General features: G+C 41.0%; 1 protein-coding gene across 2 annotated transcripts in view; it reads left to right on the forward strand.

The window, feature by feature from the left end:
- Positions 1 to 8,349: 8,349 nt before the first annotated feature.
- LOC126256707 (acylamino-acid-releasing enzyme-like) overlaps positions 8,350 to 16,829 on the forward strand; it is a 129,378-nt gene continuing 120,898 nt past the window's right edge. For both annotated transcript variants that reach the window (XM_049955503.1, XM_049955504.1), the window contains exons 1-3: positions 8,350 to 8,731; positions 8,812 to 9,035; positions 9,436 to 9,602. In XM_049955503.1, coding sequence (XP_049811460.1) covers positions 8,690 to 8,731; positions 8,812 to 9,035; positions 9,436 to 9,602 — 433 coding nt within the window. In that variant the 5' untranslated portion in view covers positions 8,350 to 8,689. The remainder of the gene's footprint in view (positions 8,732 to 8,811; positions 9,036 to 9,435; positions 9,603 to 16,829) is intronic.

Here is a 16,829-nt window from a genome sequence, read left to right on the forward strand (position 1 = left end):
CTCTGATAAAAGCATTAGAGAAATAATATTGTAACTGCTACATTTAATGCTTCTCAGGTTTATTCAAAAGTTGGTGGGGTTCCTGCTTGTGCTGCTTTCTTCAGGTAGCTTTTTGGCATTGGTCAAATAAGAGTGCATGCCATCGCTTATGGTCTTAAAACAGCTAAAGGAGTGCTTGACAAGAGAGGAGACCATAAAGCTGGAAAATGTGTGACTGTTGGAGAGGAAAAAGGTAACTGAATTCATTTCACTTCTACAAGCAAGGGAAGTTATTATTCCAGAAGTAAGAGTGAGCGCCTTTATCTGCCAAGTGCTCTGAGTATAAACTAACTATTCCTCATGTATAACAATTCAGTCACATCTGATCTGAAAGTGAATAAAACATTTTATACGAAAATGTTTAATACAAAATTTAATCTATGTTTTGGAACTCAAGCAAGTGATACCTGTAGCTTCTGCTATAGAATGTATCACCAAATGAAAACTGCTACAGACATCAACACAAAGAATAAGCTAATGGTTCAACTTGGGTCACGTAAATTAAGAGCTAGAACTTTTCACAAATTTATGAAGCAAACCTATGACTGTAGCCTGACATTTGCCTTTGGTTTACAGCAGGTAAAACCTGTTCCAAAATTATCTATTGGTGAGGCATACTCTGCAATACATATATCTCTATACTCATTCTGTGTAACAAATGTGACAGGTGCAGAACCTACATTTTACATTTAGAATGAAAGGCAGGCAGGTAGAGGGTCACAAGAAATTTCCTCAGCGATCAAAGATTTCTTAAAGAAATTGACCATTGACATATCTGCCACATTTCTCAGTTTGTTCGCAGATGGACGTGCTGGCCAAAACAAAAATTAGCACGTTATTCATGCAATTGCTTTCTGGTTATTCAAAGAATCTCCAGTGCAAGTGACATGTACTTCACTGCTTGTCAGTTCGAGGACATTCTTTTTTACCTCCTGGCAGAGAATTTGGACGAGTAGGAAAGAAACTTCGTTAATTTCAGAAATATTGAATCCAAACACTTGTCAGGAAGTGGGCGGAACAAGGTTTTTAGGGAAAGACTGGGAAATATTTGATTTCAAGGAACTAAGTACAATTATGAGGCCTGTAGAAGGGATCAGTGATCTGAAAAGGATCCATTTGATAGGGTAACTGATGTGAAAATCAAAGCACACATCACCTACTTTTATGATGACCCTTCAAAGCGCTTTTTGCCATTAGGTAAACGTGGATACACCTGAACAAAGTACCAAACATCTCCAAAGTGTCATCACTGATGTGGTTGAAACAGGAAAAGAAAGATGATGTGGAAAAACTACTAAGCCTCAGATATGGAAACAACTGGAGAGAAAATTAAATACTTGAATTTTTCACTCAATCAGCCTTCTATATAACGAACTTATTGCCCAAGGTATTATTTGTGATTGTTTAGAAAGGGAAAAATATTGTGAACTTTGTTTTTGTAAATGAAGCCCATTTTCGTTTTTGTTCCTGCTTCTGGTGTTAAAATGTATCAGTGAATGCTAAAAAATGTACAAATATTTTCAAACAATAAAAAACATATTTACCAGTTCAATGTCACTGAAAACTAATCAAAACACATTATGTCCAAAATAGCTTACATCAAAAGGCAGATTCTCCAAGAGAACCGATCAAAACGCATTTTGTCGATCATTAAAGTGCTCATAGCTTGAAAGCATAAAAAGCAATTTCCTTGCATTAAACACATTTTGATCAACAGCCCTACCTGAGTATGTGGTGTAAAATTCGTAAAAATTAATCGAATATTTTTTTCGTTATACGTTTTACGCTTCCCCTGAAAAATTTACTTTTTGGGACATAATGCGGATTGAAAAGTAGCTCCTCGTATATTGCTTAAATTGTGAGCTTGTTTTTCTATTTAATAGGTTTATTATCGCGTGTTGAAGAGTATATTTAGCCAGTCAGTAGTGATGTAGTAGCTCATTTGTTTGTTTTGACGACAAGTGGTTGTTTAGCTCAGCCTAATAAGCTGTTTAGTCTGGCTCCAGCTGTCGCCTACGATACATCTACAGGGCAGCAAGTTATATATCTAGTTCTTCATGTGCTTTCTTATTAATATATTATCTTCAAATTTCGTGCGTGTTTTTGTATTCAGGAGGTTTATTCTAGCGTTTTGTAAGTGTAAATTCATATATTCTGTATCAGTTGTGTTTTTTTCTGAACAGCCAACTACACAGTTCATTATTTTATCAGATTCTTTTGTGGTATGTCAGGAGGGTAACAAGTTGCATATCTAGCTACCTGTCAGCTTGTATAGTTTACTTGTTCACTTAGTCCTGCTAGGATGAGTACAATGTGTTTATACTGTGTGGATACAGCAGGAACTGGCTGCAGTTTGCGAACAGTTAAATTCGGGTTTGGGTGTGGTCATCCAACCTCAGGCTGCTGTCTTGGGGTTTTAGTGATGGCTGAGCATCTAGCACATCACTTGGCACTCCTCAGGTGTCAATCTTTTCGCCCATGGCTCTGCTGCCAAAGCACATCCTAGTGTACCTGACGCAGTGAATCCACAGTAACAGCAGGGTGAGTGGCGGGAAGTAGCGCATCCACATCAGTCGAGATGGAGGGCCAATGTGGAAGCTCGGATCTGGCCTTGCCTACTCGCCCTGTGAGTGAACTTATGGGCAATTCTTCAGCAGGATCAAAGCAGGCACACGTGGGCAAGGGCTTGCTAGTTATGTGGAGCTCCAACATTAGGTGTATTATGGAGCCCCTGAAGCATACAGTATTTGGGGTGGAAAGAGAGCCAATGTGCATTCGGTATGTCTACAGAGGGTCACATCCGGGATATGGAGACAGCCCTATTTGCAGCTATCGAGAATGCAAGGTGCAGTTGTGGCTCCCATTGGCACCATTGACACCTGTCGAATGGGTTCTCCTCAGTTCATACAGGTGGCTGTGGAGCTAGTGAAGGCTGCTGGCCTTGTGAATGGGGTGCGACCAAAGACTGCAATTTCCAGCATTATTACCAAAGTTGGTGGGTCCTTTTGTTTGGAGGCGAGTGCAGGGTCTCAACCAAAGGCTTCATCAACTCAGTAGCGCTGCAGAGGTCTCTACCTTCATTATTGGGTGGGGAATTGTTGGACTCCACTTGATAGGTCAGTGGTGCACTTCACAAAGGAAGCAGCTACTCGAGAATAGTATGGCAAGGGGGTTCTGTGGTCTTTTGCTAGTGCAGGTTGCATACATACATACATTCAAGGGCAAAGTTCAGGGGTGTTTTGTTAGTGTGGTTCGCATACATTTCTCAGAAGCATAAGATAACTTTTGCGAGTCTGGAATCATTAACAGATGTCCAGCACGGAGAGTGGTGGGTTGTTGGCCGGGAGTGGTACAGCCCTGATGCACATGTGGTGGTTTGTGACCTGGTGGTGGCAGTAGAAGCTGTTCACATGCGAACCAATGGTGGGTGGGGGCATGGAGGAAGAGGTGTCCTAGGGTGAAGAGGAGAGTAAAACATTCTACTGCCCCATAGGCTGACAGGTCTCATCAATATTATTTTGGGTGCAGTACGCCAGAATCCTATGTGACTTACTGCCACCAGTATGTCAAGGCCGCTGGAAGACAAAACAGTTACTGTTGGATGTCTTCAGCTATTTGACTAATTTCCCAGGCTTTTGGTATCAGAGGAAGTGACTACCCACTCTGTGGAAAGCTTCCAGAGGCATCTCGAAGGGGCTGAGGGATGGAGTGAGATAGAGAATGGGAGGGGGGCAGGGACATCCTCTGGTGGTAGGGCTGCATCCGTATCTCAGATGTGGCCTCCTAGTAGACATACCAAAGACACATTGACATTCTTTCCACGTTAAACGCTGTCTGGTTCAGGGGCTCCATAACAAGCCTGAGATTGGAGCTCCACATAGCTAGCAAGTCCTTGCCCACATGTGCTTGCTTTGACCCTGCTGAAGAATTGGCCTCAAGTTCACTCACAGGGCGAGTAGGCAATGCCAGAGCCCAGACTCCACATTGGCCTCAGTCTAGACTGATGCTAATGCGATACATCCCGCCACCCACCCTGGTGTGAGGGTGAATCCACTGCATTGGGTACACTAGGAGGTTTTTTCGCAGCAGAGCCGTGGGCGAAAAGAGCGACACCTGAGGAGTCCCAGGCAATGAGCCAGATACTCTGCTATCACCTAAAAACCCAAGGAGTAGCCTGAAGATGACTGACCACAGCCAAACCCACATTAAACTGTTCACAAACTGCGGCTAGTTCCTCCTGTGTCTGCACGGCACACACAAATCGCACTGATCCTAGCAAGACTGAACAAGTAAACCATGAAAGCTGACAGGTAGCTAGATATGCAACTTCTTATCCTTCTGACTGCCTTCTGACTGCCTACAGGAAAATTAAAGAGACCTTTGGAGAAAAGAGAACCACTTGTATGAATATAAAGAGCTCATATGGAAACCCAGTTCTAAGCAAAGAAGGGAAAGCAGAAAGGTGGAAGGAGTATATAGAGGGTCTATTCAAGGGTGATGTACTTGAGGGCAATGTTATAGAAATGGAAGAGGATGTAGATGAAGATGAAATGGGAGATATGATACTGCGTGAAGAGTTTGGTAGACCACTGAAAGACCTAAGTCGAGACAAGGCCCTGGAAGTAGACAACGGTCCATTAGAACTACTGAGAGTCTTGGGAGAGCAAGTCCTGACAAAACTCTACCATCTGCTGAGCAAGATGTATGAGACAGGCGAAATACCTTCAGACTTCAAGAAGAATATAATAATTCCAATCCCAAAGAAAGCAGGTGTTGACAGATGTGAAAATTACCGAACAATCAGTTTAATAAGTCAAAGCTGCAAAATACTAACGCGAATTCTTTACAGACGAATGGAAAAACTGGTAGAAGCCGACCTCGGGGAAGATCAGTTTGGATTCCGTACAAATATGGGAACATGTGAGGCAATACTGACCCTACGACTTATTTTAGAAGCTAGATTAAGTAAAGGCAAACCTACGTTTCTAGCATTTGTAGACTTGGAGAAAGCTTTTGACAATGTTGACTGGAATAATCTCTTTCAAATTCTGAAGGTGGCAGGGGTAAAATACAGGAAGCGAAAGCTATTCACAATTTGTACAGAAACCAGATGGCAGTTATAAGAGTTGAGGGACATGAAAGGGAAGCAGTGGTTGGGAAGGGAGTGAGACAGGGTTGTAACCTATCCCTGATGTTATTCAATCTGTATATTGAGCAAGCAGTGAAGGAAACAAAGGAAAAATTCGGAGTAGGTATTAAAATGCATGGAGAAAAAATAAAAACTTTGAGGTTCGCCGATGACATTGTAATTCTGTCAGAGACAGCAAAGGACTTGGAAGAGCAGTTGAACGGAATGGATAGTGTCTGGAAAAGAGTATATAAGATGAACATCAACAAAAGCAAAACGAAGATAATGGAAGGTAATCGAATTAAGTCAGGTGATGCTGAGGGAATTAGATTAGGAAATGAGACACTTAAAGTAGTAAAGGAGTTTTGCTATTTGGGGAGCAAAATAACTGATGATGGTCGAAGTAGAGAGGATATAAAATGTAGACTGGCAATGGCAAGGAAAGCGTTTCTGAAGAAGAGAAATTTGTTAACATCAAGTATAGATTTAAGTGTCAGGAAGTCGTTTCTGAAAGTATTTGTATGGAGTGTAGCCATATATGGAAGTGAAACATGGACGATCAGTAGTTTGTTCACGTGCTTCTATAGTGAGCGTCTACAGAAAGAAGTAGAAGGGCAGTGAAACTACCACTACGTGTTAAGTGGTAGGACTCCACGACTCTTCTCAGAATGTGAGGTTCAGAGGCTTGTCTGCTGTGTAAAGTAGGATGGCATCTCTGGTGAAAGAGCACAATGCTGGTGCACATGCAAGTGTTCTGGAGCACACCGTTCATTGTACATTGTTGGAAATGCAACTCAGCAGCAAACCAGCCCCACATGTTTGCATGTTGATGCAGCTACATCTTCAGTTACGATTGGAGTGGGCTCAGAACCAAATGGTTCAGATGGCTCTGAGCACAATGGGACTTAACTGCTAAGGTCATCAGTCCCCTAGAACTTAGAACTAATTAAACCTAACTAACATAAGGACATCACTCACATCCATGCCCGAGGCAGGATTCGAACCTGCGGCCGTAGCGGTCGCGCGGTTTTAGACTGTGGCGCCTAGAACCGCTCGGCCACTAGTGCACGGAACTATCCGGATTCGACTGTCAATCAATGGAAATGTGTCGCTTCTTCAGGTGAATCAAGTTTTTTCTACACTAGATCGATGGTCGTCTCCACAAACGTCACCATCGAGCTGAACTGTGGCCCCAAACGTGTAGCGCGCCACTGATCCATTCTGCCCATGCTGTATGGAGCAGTATTATGCTACAGAAGAAATTCTTCTGCGGTTGCGCATGACCTGTGATAGTAATCGAAGACACGCTTACAGCTGTAAACCACCTGCATACCTTCATGGTTGACATCTTCCTTGACAATGATGTAATCTTTCAGCAGTATAATTGTCCGTGTCTCGGAGCCAGAACCGTGCAACAGTGGTTTGAGGAGCATTGCGGTGAACTGACGTTGATGTTTCGGCGACCGAATTCGCCTGATGTAAATTCTAAGAAGCCCATCTGGGTCGTTATCGGGCGCTATCACCGTGTTCGCAAATCAGCGACCCATTATTTACGTGAATTACATGAGCTGCGGGAAGACATCTAAAGCCACATTCCTCCACAAGCCTACCAACAAACTGTCAGACCTGTGATACGCAGAATCAGTGACGTACTTCGTTCCAAAGACGGACAAACAAGTTACTAAGAAGTTGGTCATAATGTTTTGCCTCATCAGTGTATTTTTCTGCTGTTGTCACCTGTTATTATCATAGACACTTTCCTTGACTATAAGAAAAGCTATGGAATCTAACAATTCACCCATTCTCATGCTTCACTCCCTTTTTTGGTACAAGCATATTTTTGTGAATGTAATTATTTTTGCTTCAAAAGCGATTGTGTTGTAGATTGATGCCATTTGTGGATCAGATGATGAATTGGTTTCTTCTGTGTTGGGATGCCTTTTTATTGCTTTTAACGATTTATTATCACATCTATGTAGACTTCCCTTAAGTTACAGCTGTGGTGTTTTATTTGGTGCGTTAAATAATGTAGGTATTACATTCTATATAGGTTTCCTATGTTCCACAATCACTGATTTGAATGTACTGGACACAACCTCGCGTTTTTGGGTAGATATATAATGTCTTTCTACAAAACGTCATCTCCTCTGATGTGTACTGGCTGTGTTTTATAATTAATGGAAAACGACAGTATTCAGTAAATATTTGTACGTCACAGGGGAATGGTAAATAAACTGCTCTGTCAAGTACTGTTTCGTACCTCCCAGGGTCCTTTGGAAAATACGTAATGAGAGATGCTGTGTCGTTGTCAATTATTGTCGATTTTCGTGGCGCTACATACACTCCCTTCTGTGGAAACTATGTTACATATCAATATTAACGTTAGTATTTGCACTCATTCGGTATAGTGTTCATAAGTGTCGCTTTCTGGTCGCTTGGGGTGCTGCTATCGCTGTGAGTAATAAAAACGAGACGGAGTGTCGCGAAGGCTATATTAGACTGTGGCAGCACCTTCTGAATCTGTCTGGCTTCAGGATGGCATCACTGTCCCCTGCCACTGTCAATATCAATCAAAATATTAGTGTGTGATCAGTTGTTCATAATGTTGACGATTCTCGTAACTTTTTTTTTAAATTCACATTTCCCGTGATATAATAAGTTAAAATGTGAATTTGATGAAAAATTAAATGAAAAGCTAAATCTCTTTGTTTATGTATGAACCTTTTTTTGTTATTTTCTAACGTTTATTCATTTTTTTTGTTTGTGCCCAAGATAAGCAATACGTCATTAATTCTCTCTAGACCTACAATCGGTATCACCTCCAAATTAACTGGTCTTGATAGCTGAAGATTTTGGTGTATGCGGCTGTGAGTGGCCGCTCACAGATGATAATTAATGCCTAGTTGTTTTGCGGTAAAATAAAAATTTAATAAGAAATACCCTTATTTACAGGAAAATAAAATTTTGTATATTGTCATTTATATGAAACCTGATAGAGGAAACATAAAGCCAATATTCATACAAAATTTCGTGAAGCTACAGAGTTCTAATGACACCAAAACTCTGCATTACAGGAAAACGTTTGACAGAGGAGCAGAAATGATGTGGATATTGCATCAACCCGTCCACCTGTTCTGTTGGCAATCGTGCATTACTTGCGTACACATTGTTTGTCGAAGATTATCTCTGCTTACTTTGAGAGGTAATTTATGATTGTTGCAGAGGATTTGTGTGTCACTGGGAGTGGGCGATAGTGTCTGTGACCGGGAAATATGATGTTGAGTTAAGCGAGGTGAATGACAGTAGTTTGTAGATTCGTGTTTACCAACAAAAGATAATTGGATGGTCTGGATTGTAACAAAGATTTTGGTTACCGGTGGTTGGTGTTAATTTCATCAGCCGGCTGCTTGGAAGGTGTCTACGGACGAAAGTTAATGAGATCGTTATCTAATGCGCATTGTTCTGTAACGGCTTGGGCTTTCGTTATCTGTAGAATAAATACCTGCTGTCCTCAGTTACTGTATGCAGTTCATTAGTCGTGCGCTTGGCAAGATGGAATCACAGGTATAGTAGAGTTATTTTCCTTTTGCTGCAGCTGTAAATAAAGTAACTGACTGACGCTGACTAAATATTCTGTTATTTAGATCGATAGAGTAGTAAATGTCTACAAAACAGTTGCCCATTACCCATCGCTTACATCAGCAAGGGTTTTAAAGTCGTTGGTGAATGGTAATGGTGTTACTGTGCTTTCATCATGGTCACAAAGGAATCTAGAAAGAGGAAAATCGATAAAATTTCAACAAATGTACATCGTGGACGCGTCATTGCAAAACCCCACAGAACTAGTGCCGGTGGACACTACTTTTGAGTAAGTTGTAATGTTTTCAATGTTAGCTGTGTATTATGCTATTACATTATTGTATTTGAATTTTCGCTAAGGATAAAGTTGGAAAATTTTCCTATAATTGTGGCTGCCTTTAAGTGTAATTGCAGTATGGTTTGCAAGTCAACATAAAACCGGATTCACTGAGTGCCAAGCTGTGCACAGTGTGTCCCATGTGTAGTATTAATTTTTTGTTAGTTCTTTAGTCACTGTTTCACAGCAGAAACATAATACATGTTTTTGTTAGCTGTTATGTTTCATATTGTTTATTGTTAAAAGTAAGTAGCTGGTTTCTTTGAAATATAATGTAGCAAATGCCAACAATTAGCTAATTTTGTTTCGTCACCAGATTAGTTTAACAAAAGCTTGAATTTTATGTGTGTAGGTTACTGTCATGCATGTCGAGTTCAGAAGAGTTTCGTGCAGTTCTTCGAGAAGTCCCACAAGATGAAACTAAAAAGAAACAGTACCTTGAGGTCTGGAGGCAAAGGCAGTTATGGAAAAACTATGATTTACAGGCACTTGAAGTTCATGGTGACGTTTATGCTGATGGTAAGCTCTGATTGTATTCATAAGAACTGTGTGTCAAGTAACAGTGGATTTAAATATTTCGTGTTGTCAAAACCTTCATTTATTGCGTGCAGTAGTTTATAAATAAGTAACTTAATATATGTGCTTTAAATTAGTTTCAATGATGGTAGCTCAGTGCTGTGGTTAAACTGTGTTGTACATGAATTTACGGATATGAAGTGAGATAGAGCAGTCGTGATAGCTGAGCAAAAATAGTTGTTGTAAGATCTGTGCAGTTGGTGACTTGATTACTTTAGTCACTTGTGATCAGAATGTTAGGGAATCCAATGGAGGGCTAGAGTGTGCTAATGATTCCCACTGAAAAATTAATTATAGTTACAGAATGGTCTGTACCATAGCCCTGTTTCACAGCAGAAACATAATACATGTTTTTGTTAGCTGTTATGTTTCATATTGTTTATTGTTAAAAGTAAGTTATTTTGAAGGTAATAATTTACTGTGTGATGGTGAAGTGAAGGAATTTAAATGCAAAATACATGTTGTGGTAACAGATTGATCGGTAGTGTATCATGATGTCCTTGTTTGTGTCATATTTAGTGCACTTCACGTTTTTGACACATTTTTCATTGTAAGAACTAAAACTGCAAGAGAAATTCAGTGAGACTGTATTAGACTGTGAACAAATCTCAGACCAGTATGTTGATGCTTGTAATTTACACGTATTCTACATAATCCACCAGAATTGGAAGATTGTTCACTACTTGTAAGTATTTGTCCTGTGCCCATATTTGTTTTTACATTTAGTATCCCTTGTTATACCTATTTGGTTTGGATCATACACAATTGAGCAGCATGCTAAGATGGGACAGACAAGTATTTTTCTAGCATCACACCAATAAACAAAGTCTGCTATCTGTATTGTCTAGGATGGAATCTGTGATCATTCCATTTCACTTTTACGAAGCCATGTGTTGCTGCAATGGGTCAACTAAAAAGCTAAATATTCATTGTCAGGAACATGCTGCTAAATACCGAGTGCTTCAAAATGAATACTGGGATTTTAAGGCTTTGTAACGTTTATTACTGAGGTGTGCTGAAAAGTAATACCTCCAAATTTTTTAAGTGAAAACTTTAATTTTGTTAAATAAAACAAACATTATTTACATTCTACATCATTATTCTTAATGTCTGCACATCTGCTGCCCTCTGCTGCTAAATTGCTCCAAATTGTAGCATGTAACATGACGATGTGTGATGCAACTATGTCAGTACCTGAGAAACAGCATGCTGTTATAGAGTTCCTAACCACAGAACGTGCCATTGATCATCCTCCATACAGTCCCTACTAGGCCACATCCAATTTTTCTCTGTTTCTAAAACTCGGAGAATACCTTCAAGGACTTCACTTTGATAATGATGAAGCAGTGCAAGCAGAGGTGAGAGTGTGGCTCAGTCAATGAAGTAAAAGATTCTACAGTTACAGTATTGAAAAACTGGTCTCTCGTTGGGAGAAGTGTGTTCTTCACCAGGTGATTATGTTAAGAAATAAATATATAGACATGAAGAATAACAGAATGAGATTTTTACCCTGCAGTGGAGTGTGTGCTGATATGAAACTTCCTGGTGGGTTAAAACTATGTGCCAGACCGAAACTTGAACTTAGCACCATGCTTGGGTAGCTCAGATGGTAGAGCACTTGCACGCAAAAGTCAAAGGTCCCAAGTTCGAGTCTCGGTCCAGCACACAGTTTTAATCTGCCAGGAAGTTGCATGAGGAATAACATTGTAGAACATTAATAAATATTTTTTAAGCTTTCTGAATTTCCACATTAAAATTTGGAGGTATCACTTTTCAGCACATCCTTGTACATTCAACCTTCTGTTATAAATAATACATCAAATGAAAGAGCAACTCTAGCTGCACCTATGTGCAAGCTGTAAAGCCTACAGAGTGCAGTTTGTGTGCAAATGAAATGTTGCTGCATGACTACGAAGTTTTTCTGGATCATGTTGTCCTCAGTGATGTATCGACATTTCACTTAAGTGGAAATGTGAACACTAATAATGTCCACATCTGGGAGTCAACAAATCCCTGTGAGATGGTACAACTGCAACAACACTCCCCTAAATTGAATTTTTTTGTGTCATATTCTGGTGGAAAGTTTATGGGCCTTTTTTTTCTCTTTTTTGGAGCAACTGCTGTAACTGATGTTTCTTATGTTGATGTGCTAGAACTGTGGCTTTTTCCTCAATTGGAAGAAGCTGAACCACATAACTTCATTTGGAAGCAAGATAGTGTGCTGCCTCACTGGCATAACTCGGTATGCCATTGGTTAAACAATGTTGTATCTGACCAGAGGATGAGTCGCAAGAGGCCATATGGCAGAGCTCATTTCTCATGGCTTCTGCGTTTGCCTGATCTGAGCCATGCGATTTTTACCTTTGGGGATTCATAAAGGATCATATTCCTCAGACACCAACTGATCCATCCAACTTAAGAAACAGGATTGAAACAGTCGTTGCAACAATTACTCCAGTCACATTGATCATGGTTGGGGAAGCAGAATGGATGGTGCTCACACTGAACACTTGTAAGAAAAACAGTTTGAGTTGCTTTTTCATTTGCTGTGTTATTTACAATTGTAGGCTGAATAAAATAAATACAACAAAGCCTTAAAACCCTGAATGCATTTTAAAACACACGGTATTTTACTAGGGACTGGAAGTGCATCTTGTGGAGTTCGATCTTGTAGTGGCACTGTGGCCAGTGGTCACGTATGTGTCTGGTGTATGTTCAGTGAGCATTGCTGCTTTAGTAGGGGCCTATATACAGTGATGGTGCTAATGTTATTAATCCCATTTTTTTCTCTAAATCTTTGGACTGTGAATGCTGAAATTTTTGATACAATATTGGTCAGCTTTTGTCATATATCGTCATAAGTCAATTATGTGAAACCCATCGTGCATTTTTCTGATGTGGTCTCCTGAAAACAGTGCATCAGGGTAGCCAGTTACACAGTAAAAGTTGACTTCCAAAAAGCATTCAACTCAGTACCACACCTATGCTTGTTATTGAAAGTACTATAATATGGGGAATTAAAAGAAATTTGTGATTGGATTGAAGATTTCTTGGCATTGAGGAGGCAATATGTTATCTTTGGTGGAGGTTTGACAGACATAGTAGAATTAACTTTTAGTGTGCCCCAGGGAAGTGTATTGGCACACTTAATATTCCAGTTGTATATTAATGATCTTGCAGATAATATGTAGCAACCTCAGACTTTTTGCGGACGATGTGGTTGTCTGTAATGATGTACTTTTTTAAAAACTGCACAAATTTTTAGTCACATCTTGATAAGGTTTTAAAATTGCACAAATCATTGGCAATTTACTATAAATAATCGCTAATGTAAAGTTATGCACTTAGTAAAATGAAAACACGTAACTTTCTATTATTATACTGTCAATAGGTCACAAATGGAATTGGTCAACTCCTACAAATACCTGGGTATAACGCTTTGTAGGGATATGAAATGGAATGTTCACATAGTATCAGTTGTAGTTGAAGCAAGTGGCAGACTTTGGTTCATTGGTAGAATACCAGAAAAATGCAATCAGTCCACAAGGAAGTTTGCTTAACACTTGTGCAACCCATTCTAACATATTGCTCAATTGTGTGGGAGCATACCAATTAGGACTAACAGAGAATATTGAATGTATACAAAGAAGGGCAGCACTAATGGCCACATGTATGTCTGACCCATGAGAGAGTGCTGTGGAGATTCTGAGAAAATTGAACTGGCAGATAATTGAAAATAGTTGCAAACTATCTTGAGATAGCATGCTAACGGAGTTTCAAAAGCCAACTTTAAGAGATGAATCTTAGCAATACACCATAACCCTCTGCATGTCACTCCAGTAGGGGTCATAAGGACAAGATTAGACTAGGCAGAGTGCACACAGAGCCATTTAAGCAATCATTCTTCCTGCGCTCCTTACTTGAATGGAACAGGAAGACATTCCAATAACCATTACATTGGGAAGTACCCTCTGCTATGCACTTCACAGTGGTTTGCAGGATGTAGATGTATACGTGCGCCTATTTACAAAGCAAAAACCATAAATGCATGTACTGAAGAATGAATTGAATTTAATTAACTTACTGGTGCTTATTTGCTTAGTGTTTGTTAGCACAACGAATGGTGTTATTATAGGCCTACATTACAGGTGTAAAGCAATGGTACTAATGAAAAAAATCAAACAAGAGTGTGACATTGCATGTATATGATACAGTAGTTTAGTGGAGAAATACTTATGATATTAGATTAAACTCCTGCAAAGTGTGGCACATAGCATGGGTTTTTCATTGCAGTTAGAAGATGGATCACACACTTCATTTCACCTGAAAAGAAAATTCTTGCATGTACCATGGTGTGAATGGATTCTGTTAATTGTCTCCATATATATCAAGACAAATCAAAGTCTTCTGGTTTAGTGTGGGTTTTCAGGTCAGATTGTACTCCTGGTGGTGCTTTCTGGGTCCATATTTGCACCAATTTATGGTGTATATAAAATTCTTAGCAAGGAGATCTGCAGCAGTTTTTATTGGTAGTTGTTTGGATTTTAGCCTGCCAAATGCAACAGTTGAGCTGTAGTCATGGGATTTTCAGGGTCGACTGTATAAAGCATCAATCTTATGTTAAGGTAAAAATTCAAGCTTAACCTGGAAATCTGTGTTGTATAAAGTTAGTACGAGGACCCCACTTTGTACTATAGAGTTGGTTTCCATTTGGATCCACTTGGCCTCCTCTGTCACGGTTTGCAATCTATATCTGTGTCCTTAGGGGCCACCTATACATCTGCTGCTCTAGCTGCCCTCCTTAATTAACTCCCCCCTCCCTTCCTCCTACTTGGAGATTTTAATGCCCATCACCCTTCATGGGGCAGTGCTGTGTCATCTAGTCGGGGGCTGCTCATTGTCCATTGTAGACCATGACCTGTTGCTTCTTAATAATGTTTGCACTACTCACTATAGTACCACATATCACACTTTTTTACAATTGATCTTTCACACTCTTCCCCTCCCCTTTTCCCTTCCGTACACTGGTTGCCAAATGATGATCTTTGCGATAGTGGCTACTTGTCTTTCTCTTGTTCCCTTCACACCTCCCACTGAACAGGTTACCCCATTGGCCTTCCCATTATGCTGATTGTTCTATATATACTTCCCAAGTTGTGTTTTCACCTTCTCTGTCAAGTTGTATTGACAAAATTGGCCGTGATCTGTCCGATAAGATAATGTGCACTGCTGGCATTGCTGTTCCCCATGTGATGGGCTCCGTTTGCCTCCTGCCAGTTCCGTGGTGGAGCATGGCCATTGCCACCGCTATCCATGATTGCCGTCATGCCTTGCAACAAGTGGCACCAGTCCCTGACAGCCTTGTTAACCATTAAATGTCTTCTTGCCAAAACCCCTTACTTAATCATTCAGTGCAAACAGATGTGTTAGGAATGCTTTGTCTCTGCTCTAGATTCTTCTGTCCCTTTGTCACATGTGTGGATTACACCCTGCACTCTCCAAGGTAGTAAGTGGCAGTCTTAAATTCCGGGCCTTGCCGTGCCAGCTGATCTTTGTTCAGATGCGTCAGTTCTCGCAGAACACCTCGTGACCCATTTTGCAAAAGCATTGGTGTCAGCCTGCTATCCAGCTGCCTTCCGTCTCGGGAAACAGCAGGCTGAAGCTTCTTGCTTATGTTTTACCCCTTTTCAGGCAGAGTCGTACAGTGAACCTTTCACTGAATGGGAGCGTCTTCTGGCCCTCTCTTCAGCTCTTGACCCTGATTCCATCCATAACCAATTGCTTCAACACCTCAGTCCTCCACAACACCAATGTCTCCTCCAGGTGTTTAACCGTATTTGGCTCAGAGGCATTCCTCCACGACGCCAGTGTCTCCTCCAGTTGTTTAACCGTATTTGGCTCTGAGGCATTCTGCCCCCCGCACCCAGTGGAGGGACTGTATTGTGGTTCCTGTTCTTAAGCCTGGCAAGGATCTGTCTTTCCTCAAGTTAGTTACCAGCCCATTAGCTTGATCAATGTCTCCTGTACGTTACTAGAACAGATGGTGGCTCGTCGGCTCAATTGGGTCCTTGAATTTCAGAACCCTTTATCCCTTTACCAGGGTGGCTTTCAGGAGGGATGGTCTCTGATAGATCATCTGCCTCAGTTGGACACTGCAGTTTGGCAGGCATTTTCTCATTGTTGCCATTTTGCAATAGTTTTCTTTGTTCTTCGTAAGGCCTGCGACACAGCTTGGTGGCATCACATCCTCCTTGTGCTCCATGAGTGAGGTCTTCATGGACCCTTCTTGGTTTTTACTCATCAGTTTCTGGCCCACTGGTTGTTCAGAGTCTGGGCTGGTATTGTTCTCAGCTCTCCATAGACCCTGGAGAATGGCGTTCTACATGGCTCTGTATTGAGTGTCCTTCTTTTTCTGATCACTATTAATGGACTTGTGACCACTACCATACTGTTGGTCACCCCTGCTCTGTATGTGGATGATTTCTGTATTTGGGCTGACTCCCACTCGGTGGCCTTTGTGGAATGACAGCTGCAGGGTGCCAACCGGTGTGTTTCCTTGTGGACACTCTCGCACTTTTTTCAAAGATCTCACCTTAAGTCGAGGGTAGTGCATTTCTATTGCCATACTACAATCCATCATGATCCAGAGCTCTGTCTCAATGCCCAACGTCTGACTGTAGTCCCCCAGTTCCATTTCTTGGGTCTTCTTTTTGACAACAAGCTTACTTGGTTGCGTCATATCCGTCGTTTGAAAGTTGGTGGTTTTCGTGAGTTCAGTGTTCTTTGCTTCCTTGCCTCTCGGGACGTGGTTCATTCGACTCTTCTTTGCCTTTATCGAGCATTACGTTCTGACTAGTCTGGACTATGGTTGTCAACTTTACGGATCAGCTGCCTCCTCCATGCTGCTTCTCTTGAACCCAGTTTACCATTGTAGTATCCGTTTAGCCACCAGTTCCTGTCTCACTACCCTTGTCAATAGTGTTCTTTTGACGCTGGGATCTGTCCCCTTTCAATTTGGTGGACCCAGCTCCAGCTTTCCTACACTATTACTGTCTGATCTTCCCCTGCTCACCCTTCCTATTCTGTTCTATTCTGAGTTTTGGGCTGTTGCCTGCCTGCTGCCCACCCTCGGTTGGGTTTACCGGTTGGACTCTGCCTTCCGTCTCTCTA

This window comes from Schistocerca nitens, chromosome 1, assembly GCF_023898315.1.
Source record: "Schistocerca nitens isolate TAMUIC-IGC-003100 chromosome 1, iqSchNite1.1, whole genome shotgun sequence".
Lineage (NCBI taxonomy): Eukaryota > Metazoa > Arthropoda > Insecta > Orthoptera > Acrididae > Schistocerca > Schistocerca nitens.